The sequence below is a fragment of the Pleurodeles waltl genome, chromosome 1_2 (genome assembly GCF_031143425.1).
Source record: "Pleurodeles waltl isolate 20211129_DDA chromosome 1_2, aPleWal1.hap1.20221129, whole genome shotgun sequence".
In the NCBI taxonomy this organism is placed as follows: Eukaryota; Metazoa; Chordata; class Amphibia; order Caudata; family Salamandridae; genus Pleurodeles; species Pleurodeles waltl.
The window spans coordinates 1340401993-1340417804 of record NC_090437.1 but is presented as its reverse complement, the minus strand read 5'-3'; the positions used below and the strand labels follow the sequence as shown (position 1 = coordinate 1340417804).

Here is a 15812-nt window from a genome sequence, read left to right as displayed (position 1 = left end):
ACTACTCCTTTTTCTCTGCCCTCCACGAGCTCCATGTTAGATTAGACTCCTTTTTGTGCTCACCAGACATACACTTACTTGTATTAAACGCATAATATCTGACCATAACCCCCGGTTGCTGTCATTAGGATGGGGGTCCTCTATCCCATGCATACCCACATGGAGACTAAGACCAGAATTACTAGAAGATTCCCCCTTCCGAGATGATATCCACCAAGCCCTAGAACGTTATTTCGAAGAAAACAACACCACCACGACTAGCGGGCTGATAGAATGGGATGCCTTTAAAGTAGTAATAAGAGGGAGATGCATTGCTGAAACAGTAGGAATTCGTAGGACCTTATTAGGAGAGACTGAGAAGGCCGAGGATATATTAAGAGAAACAGAGAAAAATAGACCTGGAACCCCTCATTTACAACCCCAAATAAAGGAAAACAGATCAAAAGTAGCACACTGTGTCGAACGCCTCAGATGTTTCGACCATAAGCAGTATCTCGCAAGAGTGCATGGCGAAAGAGATAAAGCGAGTAAACTGCTTGCCTGGGTAGTATCGCAGTCAGAAAAATCCCCCCCTATAATGAACCTGACCACAAGAGATGGGACCCAAATACACAACCCTAAACAGATTAACGCCCAGTTCTTGGCTTTTTATGAATGACTATACCAAAAAAGATCTAACCTAAACAGAGACCTAACTGAGCAATACTTATTAACAATAAACTTAAAACCCTGGGAACCAACACGCACCGATGCATTAGAAGGAAATATCACACCAGATGAGATCAAAGGGGCTGTGAAAGACCTGGCAAGGGGAAAAACACCTGGAACTGACGGCCTGCCTGCCGAATTTTACAAAACCTTTGCTGAGATACTCACACCCCAGTTGGAAAAAATGTTTAAATGCGCCAAGGATCAGGGCCTGTTGCCTGAAACCACTAGGGAAGCCATCATAGTCCCACTGCTCAAGCCCGGTAAGGACCCAACTGGGTTGGGGGCATACAGGCCCCTCTCCATGCTGAACCTCGATTATAAGATACTCAGCAAAGTCTTGGCAACTAGACTCCTTCCTCTGATGCCTTCTTTCATCCACCCAGACCAAGCAGGCTTCATCCCAGGCTGTAACACAGCAGGAAACATACGAAGGCTCTTCGCAGTCATGAATGGAATAACCCCCTCGACTGAATCTTCGGGCATATTGGCAGTAGACATCGAAAAAGACTTTGATAGCCTAGAATGGGACTTCCTTTATAAAGTTATGGCCCAAATGGGAGTTGGCCCTGATTATATTGCATGGGTGAAACTGCTTTACACTAACCCTGCAGCTAGAGTCCGTACGGGACGTATATATCATCCAGGTATGCTGTGGAGCGCGGGACAAGACAGGGTTGCCCCCTCTCCCCCCTGTTATTTGCACTAGCGATGGAGCCTCTGGCTGCGGCGGCCAGGGCGGGACAGGGAGGGCCTGGAATACTGATTGGAAACGTAAGACATTTCATAGCCTTATATGCAGATGACCTCCTGATATTTTTGGGCGACATGCAGAGGGATCTCCCTGTAGCTCAACTGATGCTGCCCAACTTCGAAAAACATTCAGGCCTAAAAGTAAACTGGGACTAAACGGGTCTATTCCCCCTAGTGAAACATCATCAACCCCCACTGACTTTGGGAATGGTTAGATGGATACCTGAAGGGCTTCCATATCTAGGAGTAAAAATATATCATGAGACTAGAGACATTTTTGATGGAAATTTGGGCGGCGTATTCTGCTCCATAAAATCCTGCATGACATTCTGGCAAACACTCCCTCTTTCGGTGATGGGTCGCATTGCGATTCTTAAGATGATAGTACTACCAAGACTGTTATACCATTTTGCGGCCCTTCCGATATGGATTCCTAAGTCCTTCTTCAGGGATATGAATTCAACAGCAAGCTCATTTATATGGGGTAGCGGCAGAAAAAGGGTTGCTCTAATAAGACTCCAGAGACAGATGTCAAGTGGGGGCCTAGCAACTCCTGACTTTGAGTCATATTACATTGCGGCTCAATTACAATGGCTGGCACTTTGGATCTCTAACAGCCTAGTGTCACAACCTAACGCAGAGTCTTCCGTGCCACAGAAAGCAAGACTGTTTGAAATACTGCTGGGCCCCACAAAAGAAGAAAAGCAGGACAGCCCAGAAGTGAAAATAATAGCTAAATGTTGGAAATCATATTTACACAAAGCTAAAACTAAAACTCCCTATTCAGCGTAACTTCCTCTCAGTGCGCTGCAAGCAATCACTAAGAAAAGGGCTGAACTTGAACTTAGAGACTGGCTGGAGGCCGGGATTAATACTGTAGGCACATTATTTGAGAACAATAAGTTGAAATCGTTTGAGACCCTTAGAGCACAATATGACATACCGGCGAAACACTTTTTAACTTACGGGACCATAAGGGCTAGAACAGGCAACCACTGGCGAACAAAAAATTCTGAACCACCAGAGCAGGATATGTGCACGTACCTGGCATCCTCTACTTCCAAGACTAGGGTTATTTCTACTTTATATGCATTGATTAGAACAGATAATACAGTCCCCCTTCCATACCTGAAACAATGGGAAAAAACCTTTAACAGAGATATCTCTGAAACAGAATGGGAACGTACACTACAGAACTTACCTAAAGCATCGCGGAATGCCAGATTTAAACTCATCAATTTCTATGTCCTACATCAAGCCTACCTTACACCCGCCCGTATTAACAAATACTTCAACAAAACCGCAGAGTGCTGTCCAAGATGTAAGACAATAGGTGCAGAATTCAACAACATGTTTTGGGAATGCCAGACACTGACATCTTATTGGTCTGAGATTTGCCAAAAATTATCCCAGATACTATATAGGACTGTGTCATGCTCAGGTGACACCTGCCTCTTGCACACATTTACACATTCTACTAAACATAAAGCCTCAGACAGATTCCTAGATTTAGCTCTAACCCTGGCGAAAAGAGAAATAGCCAGCAACTGGAAAAATCCGGTGGGCCCTAAACTAACAAGCTGGAAGAATGAACTACTTAGGTGGGCTACTGCCGAAGGTACTCTGCTACAAAAAGAAGCCAGAACCGGGAACAGACCTCCTGAAGTATCAGATAATTGGGAACTAATAACGGATTCACTAAAAACCGAACTAACCATACAGCACTCCCCCAACACTCCATAACCACGCCCAAGTTGCCTATAAAAATAAACAAGAGCATTCAGCCATCAAAAACAAAACATAGCTCTTACATGGACAAAGTCAGCAGACCCCTACACATGCAAACTACCTCCAGAGACACATTTAAGTTAATTGAAAGTCTCCAACTTTCCTATTGCAGATGTGTAGGAGGCTGGACTGGCTTGTAGTGAGTACCAAGGGGTACTTGCACCTTGCACCAGGCCCAGTTATCCCTTATTAGTGTATAGTTTGTCTAGCAGCATAGGCTGATAGATAATGGTAGCTTAGCAGAGCAGCTTAGGCTGAACTAGGAGACGTGTGAAGCTACTACAGTACCACAAGTGTCACTTGCACAATATCATAAGAAAACACAATACACAGTTATACTAAAAATAAAGGTACTTTTTATGACAATATGCCAAAGTATCTCAGAGTGTACCCTCAGTGAGAGGATAGGAAATATACACAAGATATATATACACAATAGCAAAAATATGCAGTATAGTCTTAGAAAACAGTGCAAACAATGTATAGTTACAATAGGATGCAATGGGGACACATAGGGATAGGGGCAACACAAACCATATACTCCAAAAGTGGAATGCGAACCACGAAGGGACCCCAAACCTATGTGACCTTGTAGAGGGTCGCTGGGACTATTAGAAAATAGTGAGAGTTAGAAAAATAACCCTCCCCAAGACCCTGAAAAGTGAGTGCAAAGTGCACTAAAGTTCCCCTAAGGATAAAGAAGTTGTGTTAGAGGAATAATGCAGGAAAGACACAAACCAACAATGCAACAACGGTGGATTTCCAATCTAGGGTACCTGTGGAACAAGGGGACCAAGTCCAAAAGTCACAAGCAAGTCGGAGATGGGCATATGCCCAGGAAATGCCAGCTGTGGGTGCAAAGAAGCTTCTACTGGACAGAAGAAGCTGAGGTTTCTGCAGGAACGAAACGGGCTAGAGACTTCCCCTTTGGAGGACGGATCCCTCTCGCCGTGGAGAGTCGTGCAGAAGTGTTTTCCCGCCGAAAGACCGCCAACAAGCCTTGCTAGCTGCAAATCGTGCGGTAAGCGTTTTTGGATGCTGCTATGGCCCAGGAGGGACCAGGATGTCGCAAATTGCGTCAGGAGAGAGAGGGGACGTCGAGCAAGACAAGGAGCCCTCTCAGCAGCAGGTAGCACCCGGAGAAGTGCCAGAAACAGGCACTACGAGGATGCGTGAAACGGTGCTCACCCGAAGTTACACAAAGGAGTCCCACGTCGCCGGAGACCAACTTAGAATGTAGTGCAATGCAGGTTAGAGTGCCGTGGACCCAGGCTTAGCTGTGCACAAAGGATTTCCGCCGGAAGTGCACAGGGGCCGGAGTAGCTGCAAAAGTCGCGGTTCCCAGCAATGCAGTCTGGCGTGGGGAGGCAAGGACTTACCTCCACCAAACTTGGACTGAAGAGTCACTGGACTGTGGGAGTCACTTGGACAGAGTTGATGGATTTGAGGGACCTCGCTCGTCGTGCTGAGAGGAGACCCAAGGGACCGGTAATGCAGCTTTTTGGTGCCTGCGGTTGCAGGGGGAAGATTCCGTCGACCCACAGGAGATTTCTTCGGAGCTTCTAGTGCAGAGAGGAGGCAGACTACCCCCACAGCATGCACCACCAGGAAAACAGTCGAGAAGGCGGCAGGATCAGAGTTGCAGTAGTCGTCTTTGCTACTATGTTGCAGTTTTGCAGGCTTCCAGCGGGGTCAGCAGTCGATTCCTTGGCAGAAGGTGAAGAGAGAGATGCAGAGGAACTCTGATGAGCTCTTGGATTCGTTATCTAAAGTTTCCCCAGAGACAGAGACCCTAAATAGCCAGAAAAGAGGGTTTGGCTACTTAGGAGAGAGGATAGGCTAGCAACACCTGAAGGAGCCTATCAGAAGGAGTCTCTGACGTCACCTGGTGGCACTGGCCACTCAGAGCAGTCCAGTGTGCCAGCAGCACCTCTGTTTCCAAGATGGCAGAGGTCTGGAGCACACTGGAGTAGCTCTGGACACCTCCCAGGGGAGGTGCAGGTCAGGGGAGTGGTCACTCCCCTTTCCTTTGTCCAGTTTCGCGCCAGAGCAGGGCTAAGGGGTCCCCTGAACCGGTGTAAACTGGCTTATGCAGAATTGGGCACATCTGTGCCCAAGAAAGCATTTCCAGAGGCTGGGGGAGGCTACTCCTCCCCTGCCTTCACACCATTTTCCAAAGGGAGAGGGTGTAACACCCTCTCTCAGAGGATGTCCTTTGTTCTGCCATCCTGGGACAAGCCTGGCTTGACCCCAGGAGGGCAGAAACCTGTCTGAGGGGTTGGCAGCAGCAGCAGCTGCAGTGAAACCCCAGGAAAGGCAGTTTGGCAGTACCAGGGTCTGTGCTACAGACCACTGGGATCATGGGATTGTGCCAACTATGCCAGGATGGCATAGAGGGGGCAATTCCATGATCATAGACATGTTACATGGCCATATTCGGAGTTACCATTGTGAAGCCACATAGAGGTAGTGACCTATATGTAGTGCACGCATGTAATGGTGTCCCCGCACTCACAAAGTCCGGGGAATTGGCCCTGAACAATGTGGGGGCACCTTGGCTAGTGCCAGGGTGCCCTCACACTAAGTAACTTTGCACCTAACCTTTACCAGGTAAAGGTTAGACATATAGGTGACTTATAAGTTACTTAAGTGCAGTGTAAAATGGCTGTGAAATAACGTGGACGTTATTTCACTCAGGCTGCAGTGGCAGGCCTGTGTAAGAATTGTCAGAGCTCCCTATGGGTGGCAAAAGAAATACTGCAGCCCATAGGGATCTCCTGGAACCCCAATACCCTGGGTACCTCAGTACCATATACTAGGGAATTACAAGGGTGTTCCAGTAAGCCAATGTAAATTGGTAAAATTGGTCACTAGCCTGTTAGTGACAATTTGAAAGAAATGAGAGAGCATAACCACTGAGGTTCTGATTAGCAGAGCCTCAGTGAGACAGTTAGTCACTACACAGGTAACACATTCAGGCACACTTATGAGCACTGGGGCCCTGGTGAACAGGGTCCCAGTGACACATACAATTAAAACAACATATACAGTGAAAAATGGGGGTAACATGCCAGGCAAGATGGTACTTTCCTACAAGATGTACTATCATTAAATAAGTATCTGGACCGAGGGGTTAGGGTGGGAATAGGGAGGGGGGAGTTGGATTTCGATGATACCAAATAAATAATGTTTATTAAAAATGAATCTCTACCAGTTTAAGCGCGCAAATAAATAAATCCAATGTGTTATACAGAAAGATGGAGAAGAAGGAAGTACAATGTAAACTGTTTTGAATTGTTTATAAAATCAATAAAATTTGGTTTAAAAAAAAATATATACCCCTCACCCAGAGAGAACACAGCCACATCTGACAAGCAAGCACTCCAGGCTCTGCATCAAGCATACCTCTCACCTAGAGAGAACGCAGCCACATCTGACAAATAGCACTCCTCGTGCTGCATCAAGTATACCCCTCACCCAGAGAGAACACAGCCACATCTGACAAATAGCACTCCTCGCGCTGCATCAAGTATACCTCTCACCCAGACAGCACACAGCCACGTCTGATAACTGGGCACTCCTCGCGCTGCATCAAGCACACCCCTCACCCAGAGAGAACGCAGCCACATCTGATAACTGGGCACTCCTGGCGCTGCATCAAGCATATCCCTCACCCAGAGAGAGACTACATCCACCTCTGACAACTGAGCACTTCCCACTCTGCATCAAGAATAGCCCTCACCCACAGAGACCACAGCCACATCCGACAACTGAGCACTCTCCACTCTGCCATAAAGCACACATCTCACCCAGAGAGAACACAGCCACATCTGACAACCAGGCACCGCCTGCTCTGCATCAAGCATACCCCTCACGCAGAGAGAACACAACCACCTCAAACAAATGAACACTCTCCGCTCTGCATCAAGCAGACCCCTCATGCACACAGAGAGAACGCAATCACATTTGATAACTGAGCACTCTCCACTCTGCCACCGAGCACACCCCTCCCCACACAACGACACAGCAACCCTCTGCAAAGTAATCACTCCCTGATCAGCTTTCAGGGATACCCTTCCTCTGAGAGAACACACCCACAGCTGACAACTGAGCACTCCCCATTCTGCCAACAAGCATAACCTTCCCACCAAAGAGAATAAAACCACATCTACCAACAGAGTACTTTCTGCTCTATCGTGCAATCGTGCTATTAGTTCATAAAGAGTTTTATATTTAGGAATCACCTTGATGCTACCCTCGAAAATTTCTCAGAGCATAAATAAAGACCATCCAAAAATCAGCCAGGATTGGCATAAAATACACATTGTAGAAATATGAGTGGCCATGCAACAGAATCATAAGCACCATTGTAACTCACACACAGAACACAGACGCCATGTAACTATTCGTACACGTAAAACACTGCTCGCTTCCAGTCGGATTATACTATTCTTAAAGAACTTTGGTCCTCATTACAACCTCTGCGGTCTTTTCAAAAGACCGCCAAGGCTGCGGGAGCCAGAATACCGTGCCAGCGGACGGTAACAGTGTTACCATCCGCTGTCCCAGCGGAAAACCCACATCAACATTGCTGCCGGCTCGTAATAGAGCCGTCGGCAATGCTGATGTGCAGTGGGTGCAGTAGCACCCGTCGCACATTTCACTGCCCGAAATTCGGGCAGTGAAATGCGCGACAGGGCTATACCTAGGGGCCCCTTCACTGCCCATGCCAGGTGCATGAGCAGTGCAGGGGCCCTCAGGGGCACCCCAAGTCCCCCTTACCGCCAGCCTTTCCATGGCGGTGTTTACCGCCATGGCCAGGCTGGTGGTCGGGGACTCATAATCCCCAGGGCAGCTGGCAGAACACTGCCAGGCTGTTGGCCGTGTTACCGCCGGCAGCAAGGTCATAATGAGGCCCTTTGCCTTCTAACTATATAAAATTGACTGTGACAGACTGAAATGACTTGCCCACCAGGTTGCGCAGCCTTACCAAAATCTATATACCGCAAGGCACACCACATCAGATTGTAGCAGTTGTAGATAAAATAAGGCTGGTCTGCAACTTCTGATATTAAGGGATCTGAGAAACTGGATTTATTTCCGCTTCATAGGTGCCCTGTACAGATCACAGAAATAAAGAGGTGGCGCAGGGACTGTTTAGATTCCGAATCACAGGGACAGGGCACAAGATCTTCATCGCAGGAGCTTTTCTTGGGTAGGAGACCAGTAAATGGGCGATGTTAAGCAGAATCTTACTAGGCAGCACCTTTGTTTACTTGGAACCATACACAGGCATGGTCCATGCAGTTAGTTGTAATTAGTGGAGGAGGATAGGCCACCACGATCCTCTTCCCACACTCAGATGCTGCTCTTTTCCTTGCCGGAAGAGCCAATAGGTCATTTTGGCAGATGCTCTAGCTAGCGGGCTGACATTCTGGGAAGTATCAAAATGTTCTGAACTCCCTTTTGAGCACAATTGAGCCTTCACGTAAGACAACCATTGAATGCTACAGGCTCTATCTAGACTCAGAGAGTCAGTAATCACCACTTGGTTAAGTGATCATTTAGGTCTAGACAAAATCGACAGCCAGAACAAGGTTGGTGCACTCTTAATGAGGTCCCTACATATTGTAAACCCAATTCTTCATGACACAGAGGTGGGTATCACAAAATAATTTCAGTTCACCGTGAGATTAGTACATTCAACAGTGTACCCCACCCTATACTTCCTTTTAATCCATGGGCCTTCCTCTGAGCCATTTCGGCATCCATAACTGAGCCCTGTCAGACCATATGATCTCACACCACACAAACTGTTTTCTTCTTTCTTTCATAGCATTTCCCTCATGTACCGTTGATCTCGCGGATACAGACAGGGTGTATGGGTTAACAGCTGCAACGTGATGCAAAAGAACACCAGAGATTTTCTCCCCCTCCTCCTGCACGCAGAATGGCTCATTCCAGTGCCCTCCATCTTTGTCACTCGGGGTTCCAGCCCCATTCCTCATGGTAAACATGATGGTTATCTCAATGTCTTCTTCATTTCCATTTTCTATCTCCCAGACAAAAATCCCAACTGGAAGGCTTGTGTCCTAGAAAAGAAGGAGCGTGTCAAGTGTCTGTCTTATGAGGAAGACTAATGTTCAAAACAAACAAGAAATCCTTTAGCATGTACTGTTTTGCCTCAATCCTCCCAACTTGCCATCACCCACACTATTCCCCATTAAAAGTCTATACATTTTAATAAATGCTTTTCACAATAAATAAGACAGGCCTATTGCCTTTGTCAGGCCTTTTCATAATAAACAGATGCCTGTGGATTCAGACATAACTTTTCCCACTGAACCAATCAGGCCTATAGCCTTGATCAATGGCTGGCAACGATAACCAACTAGGGGCTTCTGTATTGTGCTTTCTCACAAGGTAACCAACAGGTGCACAATCCTAAAATTACATGTTTTCAAACTAAAGATGGTAAAGCAACATAGTACCTCTCTTAAGAGGGTCCAACGAGGGTAAGCACAGTGCAAATCTTCTCCCAACACTAAACCCTTACACCCATTGGAGCCTCTTGAACAGGAAAGCAGAAAAGTGTGAACAGGCTTCTGCGGTTGATTTGTGTTCTGTTAGAAATGGGGTTTGCCCTCTGTCCAAGCAAGAACCCTCACTCTAGTCATGGTAAGTCACACACAATCCAAAATCAGCCTGTGCACACCCTCTGGTAGCTTGGCACGAGCAGTCAGGCTTAACTTAGAAGGCAATGTGTAAAGCATTTGTGCAATAAATCATACAATACCATAATATAACACCACAAAAATACACCACACAGTGTTTAGAAAAATATAATCAAAGTTGCAATATGAATTTGTCAAGATATCACTAAGAAGTGATATAAAGTGTCTTAAGTCTTTAAAAAGCAAACAAAGGGGGTCATTCTGACCCTGGCGGCCGGTGGCCGCCAGGGCCACCGACCACGGGAGCACCGCCAACAGGCTGGCGGTGCTCCAACGAGCATTCTGACCGCGGCGGTTCAGCCGCGGTCAGAAGCGGAAAGTCAGCGGTCTCCCGCCGACTTTCCGCTGCTCGTTTGAATCCTCCATGGCTGCGGAGCGCGCTCCGCAGCCATGAGGATTCTGACCCCCCCTACCGCCATCCTGTTCATGGCGGGAAAGCCGCCATGAACAGGATGGCGGTAGGGGGGGTCGCGGGCCCATGGGGGCCCCTGCCGTGCCCATGCCAATGGCATGGGCACGGCAGGGGCCCCCGTAAGAGGGCCCCTCAAGGTATTTCAGTGTCTGCCTTGCAGACACTGAAATACGCGACGGGTGCTACTGCACCCGTCGCACCTTCCCACTCCGCCGGCTCGATTACGAGCCGGCATCCTCGTGGGAAGGGAGTTTTTCCCTGGGCTGGCGGGCGGTCTTTTGGAGACCGCCCGCCAGCCCAGGGAAAAACTCATAATACCCTCTGCGGTCTTCTGACCGCGGAGCGGTATTATGGGGGCGGAATTCTGGCGGGCGGCCTCCGCCGCCCGCCAGAATTAGAATCAGCCCCAAAGTCTCTTTCAAGCACAAAGTACCTGGTTTCTTGTGGAAAATCTCTGCAGAGGGCCGCAGAAGAAGAGATGCGTGGAAAAATGGTGTGTGCATCGGTTACGCCCCTTCACACACGGACTTGCGTCGTTATTTTTCACTCGGGGAAGACGTGCGTCGTTTTCCGGCGCGCGGACCGTCTCCTTCTATGGGTCGCGGGGATTACCAGATGTCCCGGGTCTGTGCGTGGATTCTCCTGCTTGTTTTCCGGTTGCGCGTCGTTCCGCGTGGCTGTGCGTCGAAGTTTCGATCTCACGGCAGGCGTCGCGTCGATTTCTCCTCTGGAAGTCGGCCGGCGTTGTCCTTGCGAGGCCGTGCGTCGAAGTTCCGGTCATCCCAAAGGCGTCGCGTCGATCAGCATCGGTGTGCAGCGTTTTTCTCGCTGTGGAACAAGCTCTGCGTCGAAAATTTCGCCGCACGAAGCGTCCAAGTGAAAGAGAGAAGTCTTTTTGGTCCTGAGATTTCAGGGAACAGAAGGCAAGCTCTATCTAAGCCCTTGGAGAGCACATTTACAGCCAGACAAGAGTTCAGCAAGGCAGCAGTCCTTTGTAGAAAAGCAGACAGGTGAGTCCTTTGAGCAGCCAGGCAGTTCTTCTTGGCAGGATGTAGTTTCTGGTTTAGGTTTCTTCTCCAGCAAGTGTCTGATGAGGTAGGGCAGAGGCCCTGTTTTATACTAAGTTGTGCCTTTGAAGTGGGGGTGACTTCAAAGAGTGTCTAAGAAATGCACCAAGCCCCCTTTCAGTTCAATCCTGTCTGCCAGAGTCCCAGTAGGGGGTGTGGCAGTCCTTTGTGTGAGAGCAGGCCCTCCACCCTCCCAGCCCAGGAAGACCCATTCAAAATGCAGATGTATGCAAGTGAGGCTGAGTACCCTGTGTTTGGGGTGTGTCTGAGTGAATGCACAAGGAGCTGTCAACTAAACCTAGCCAGACGTGGATTGAAGGGCACAGAAAGATTTAAGTGCCACGAAATGCTCACTTTCTAAAAGTGGCATTTCTAGAATAGTAATATTAAATCCAACTTCACCAGTCAGCAGGATTTTGTATTACCATTCTGGCCATAATAAATATGACCTTCCTGCTCCTTTCAGATCACCAGCTGCCACTTCAACAGTGTAAGAGGGCAGCCCCAATGTGAGCCTATGAAGGGAGCAGGCCTCACAGTAGTGTAAAAACGAATTTAGGAGTTTTACACTACCAGAACATATAACTACACAGGTACATGTCCTGCCTCTTACCCACACAGCAACCTGCTCTAGGGGTTACCTAGGGCACACATTAGGGGTGACTTACATGTAGAAAAAGGGGAGTTCTAGGCTTGGCAAGTACTTTTAAGTGCCAAGTCGAAGTGGCAGTGAAACTGCCCACACAGGCCTTGCAATGGCAGGCCTGAGACAAGGTTAAGTGGCTACTGAAGTGGGTGGCACAACCAGTGCTGCAGGCCCGCTAGTAGCAATTTAATCTACAGGCCCTAGGCACATATAGTGCACTCTACTAGGGACTTATGAGTAGATTAAATAGCCAGTCATGGATAAACCAATCAATAGTACAATTTACACAGAGAGCATATGCACTTTAGCACTGGTTAGCAGTGGTAAAGTACCCAGAGGTCAAAAGCCAACAACAACAGGTCAGAAAAAATAGGAGGAAGGAGGCAAAAAGTTTGGGGATGACCCCGTCAAAAAGCCAGGTCCAACATGTTCTTATTTCGAGGCCCACCAAGAGTCGGCTCGCTACCTAGCGTTGGGCCATAAAATCTGTTTTGTAATGAAGTACAGATTTTTCATTCATGATTTAACGTAGAGGATCAGAATCCACTTGCCTACCGTGCTGTGTTTCTAAAACTGCATGATCCCTTGCATTGTCTTGTTCACTGAAGCTGCTGCAGGGCCTCCGTATCTGCCTCAAATGCCGTCACCTCCTTTAGCCTGTGCATCTCTCAGGCACCAGGTGTTCATTTCGCTGCTCCTTCCATCTTCTGTTTCACATCAAAGCCTTAGGTTTTGTTTCGATTTTGACCAGGTCCTGGTGGCTCTATGAACTCTAAAAGACCGTCCAGCCTAAGCCAATCAAATGGTGTCCATGTTTAATAATCAGTCCTCTGGTGAAGGTCAGTCATGCCATGGCTTAAGAAAGCTGACCCACTTCTAGAGGGAAAAGGGGCCTTCTGTATCACCAGCTTTGTCCAACACAGGCTCGCTTGCTGCTTAGTATCTTTTCCATCCTCTTCTCAGTTTGCTATAATTAGCTCTGGGCAGCAGCCACCGAGCACTTCATCTGGAAAACATAGGGCCAGAGTGCAGAGTGCAGCCACCCTGCGAAGATAAGTGTCCCACCACTGTGATGGCGGGGGACTCACAATCCTACTGCAAGGACCTATGGTGCAATATGGAGGACACATGCTTGAGCTCTGCTGCTTTGGTCTTGCTGTCAAGCATTACCACTGCACAGCCCTTATGTTCATCATTAAAAAATAACATTGAGAAGCGCTTCGGCAAATATTAGTGGCCTTTAGTGGGCAAAACAAAACCACAGAGACTATAGAGCAAAGTATTTACTAGCTCAACTCGATGAACAGAGTGCTGCAGTAGGCAAAAAGGCAGGCAGGCTACTAGCCAATCTTCTCACATTGAAACAAGTGTGTAACTTCATCATGGGAACAGAGAGACAGTAAGACAGTAATCAGAGAGGAGACAGAGAAAGCTAAGAGGTTAAAAACAACCTGTACAACCGGGAGCCGTCGGTAGCAGATGACGCACACACATACCTGACTGACGCTGCTGTTCTGTGGCTTTCCACGGAGGAGAAGGCACGCTTACAGAACATCTTAGAAAGGAATTCTGGAAGAATGAAGGGTCTCAAGTGATTTAAAGAAATAACCCAAGATGGCTTCTTGGGTGGCATTTATAAAGCGTTTGGCCTGTAACTGCTACCATTCATGCGAAATGTATTTAATGGAGAGCCTCTGATTATACCCATCGCTCCATCAATGTTGAGGCATCCATCTCACTTCTACGTCACATGGGGAGTCTCATATTGAAAGAGTGCCATAAAGAGCAATATCTTTGCTAAACACCGCTGCTACTTACTGACATTAATAATTCTAAAGGGGTGCAGAAAGTATGACACCCGGGTGAAGCATGGTTTACAGATGAAAGAAGACAGGGGACCACAAGAAAGGTATTACACTTCGTAGATACTCTAAGGCCCTTGACCGAGCGGAGTAGGGTTTTCTAACAGATGTCTCATCTGTAAAGGGCTGAGATCACTATCCAGAATGAAGTAATATCAGGCTCCAAGCTTGCATGTGAGGCGGAATGATGCTCTCTCAGGATGGTTGCAGGGAGATCAGACAGGGCAGCTCAAACTCACAACTTCTTTTTGTGCTCAGTCTCGCGTCCTCTGCCAATCGTACCAGGACCAACAACCGAATCAGGGGCATAAAATTAGGGGGAACTATTTTAAAGACAGTAATATGATAGAGATATGCATTGTGATTGGGGACGCCAACCTTGGACCTGGGAATAAGGTTTGAATCCCAGCCTCAACTCAACATCTTGTGTTTTCTGGGCTAATCACAAATGCCCCTGCGCCTAAAAAGTGTGTACAACACTAGATTATGTTGCAAAATGCACTAGTGCCTTCAGGCCAACTTCACACTATAACAAATTGCATTACTTTAAAAAAAATAAAAACTAACATCACTGACTGATCACATCTTACTGACGATCACAGGCCCAGAAACCTCCTTGCTGGAGATCACAATTAAACTGCAGGACTTACAGGGGATCTAACATTACGCCCCTTTCCGTTGGTCCGCAGACACAATTGTGTACAGCAGTTACTAATATTCCTCTAGAAAGCAGTTAAAAGACCTCCAGATGTGCTCCAGCAGGAGGCATGATTTGTTATTACTGACACTTGTGACTGGTTGTGTTTCTCAACTACAGATGCATACTCACTACTGGAGAACTCCTCAGGGGACACGTCTTACCTTGTAGTCGTGAGGGATGATAGGAGACACCTGCCGGCAGGTGAGTGTCACATTCTGCCCTGGTAGATGGTAGACAGTCCAGGCACGGGGGTACAGTGCATGGTAGAAGGCGTGCCGGCCGCAGAAGCCCCAGTTCCATCCTTGAAGGGTGTGAGGTTTCTCCACAGACAGGACCTGCTGATAGACAGTCTGCCCATTCCTGCGAATGCAAACTGTGAACTGTAGGAGAAAACAAGGGACAGAAGCAAAGGAGGGAAAGGATGAGAGCACAAAAAAAGAAGTACAAAAGGGAAGAAATGTAAAGAGAATGTGGAAGGGAAGAATCGTTCAGGAGGGAGGGTGGCAAAAAGTACAATGTAGGAGAAATGTATTTGAGAAGTATAAAGTAGAATGTCAGAGTAAAGAGTAGAGATTAGAGCAAACAATAAGAAAGAATTTAACAGGGAGAAAAAAAGAGTTGTTGGGAGAACAGAACATGAAAGGAAAAAAAAAAAGAAAGGAAAAAAATTAGACCAAGCACAATATCCAAATATGAACTATTTCATTAATAATTGACTACATGGATTATGAAAGTCCTTTTCAAAACATAATTTCTTACCAAAAAAATAAAAATCAGGAAATTCTAATTATGTAAATAGTGTGCTACCTTAAAACCAGGGTAACACAAGAACAAGGCAGAATTACCAGCATAAAAAAAACTAATTAAACAGCAACACATCAAATATAACCTCTTGTTTGCTGATTGTTTTTCATTTCAAAATTTGTGTTTCCATACTTGAGGGAAAACGTCTAGTATCTGACTGATGGATGCAATGCATGGCAGCAACAATTAAAACACATATATATGCATACATACATATATATATATATATATGTTATCTCTCATATATATATATATATATATATATATATATATATATATATTCACACCCACGTACACATAAGTGTATATATGTATATTTTACTGCTGTGATGCATTAA

General features: G+C 46.9%; 1 protein-coding gene across 3 annotated transcripts in view; it reads right to left on the bottom strand.

The window, feature by feature from the left end:
• The window catches only part of GBA2 (glucosylceramidase beta 2), a 167649-nt gene that overhangs the window by 77774 nt on the left and 74063 nt on the right, over window positions 1-15812 (bottom strand). For all 3 annotated transcript variants that reach the window (XM_069205700.1, XM_069205699.1, XM_069205701.1), the window contains exons 4-5: window positions 14832-15050; window positions 9102-9341 (exon numbers count right to left, since the gene is read on the bottom strand). In XM_069205700.1, the coding sequence (XP_069061801.1) occupies window positions 9102-9341; window positions 14832-15050 (459 nt within the window). The remainder of the gene's footprint in view (window positions 1-9101; window positions 9342-14831; window positions 15051-15812) is intronic.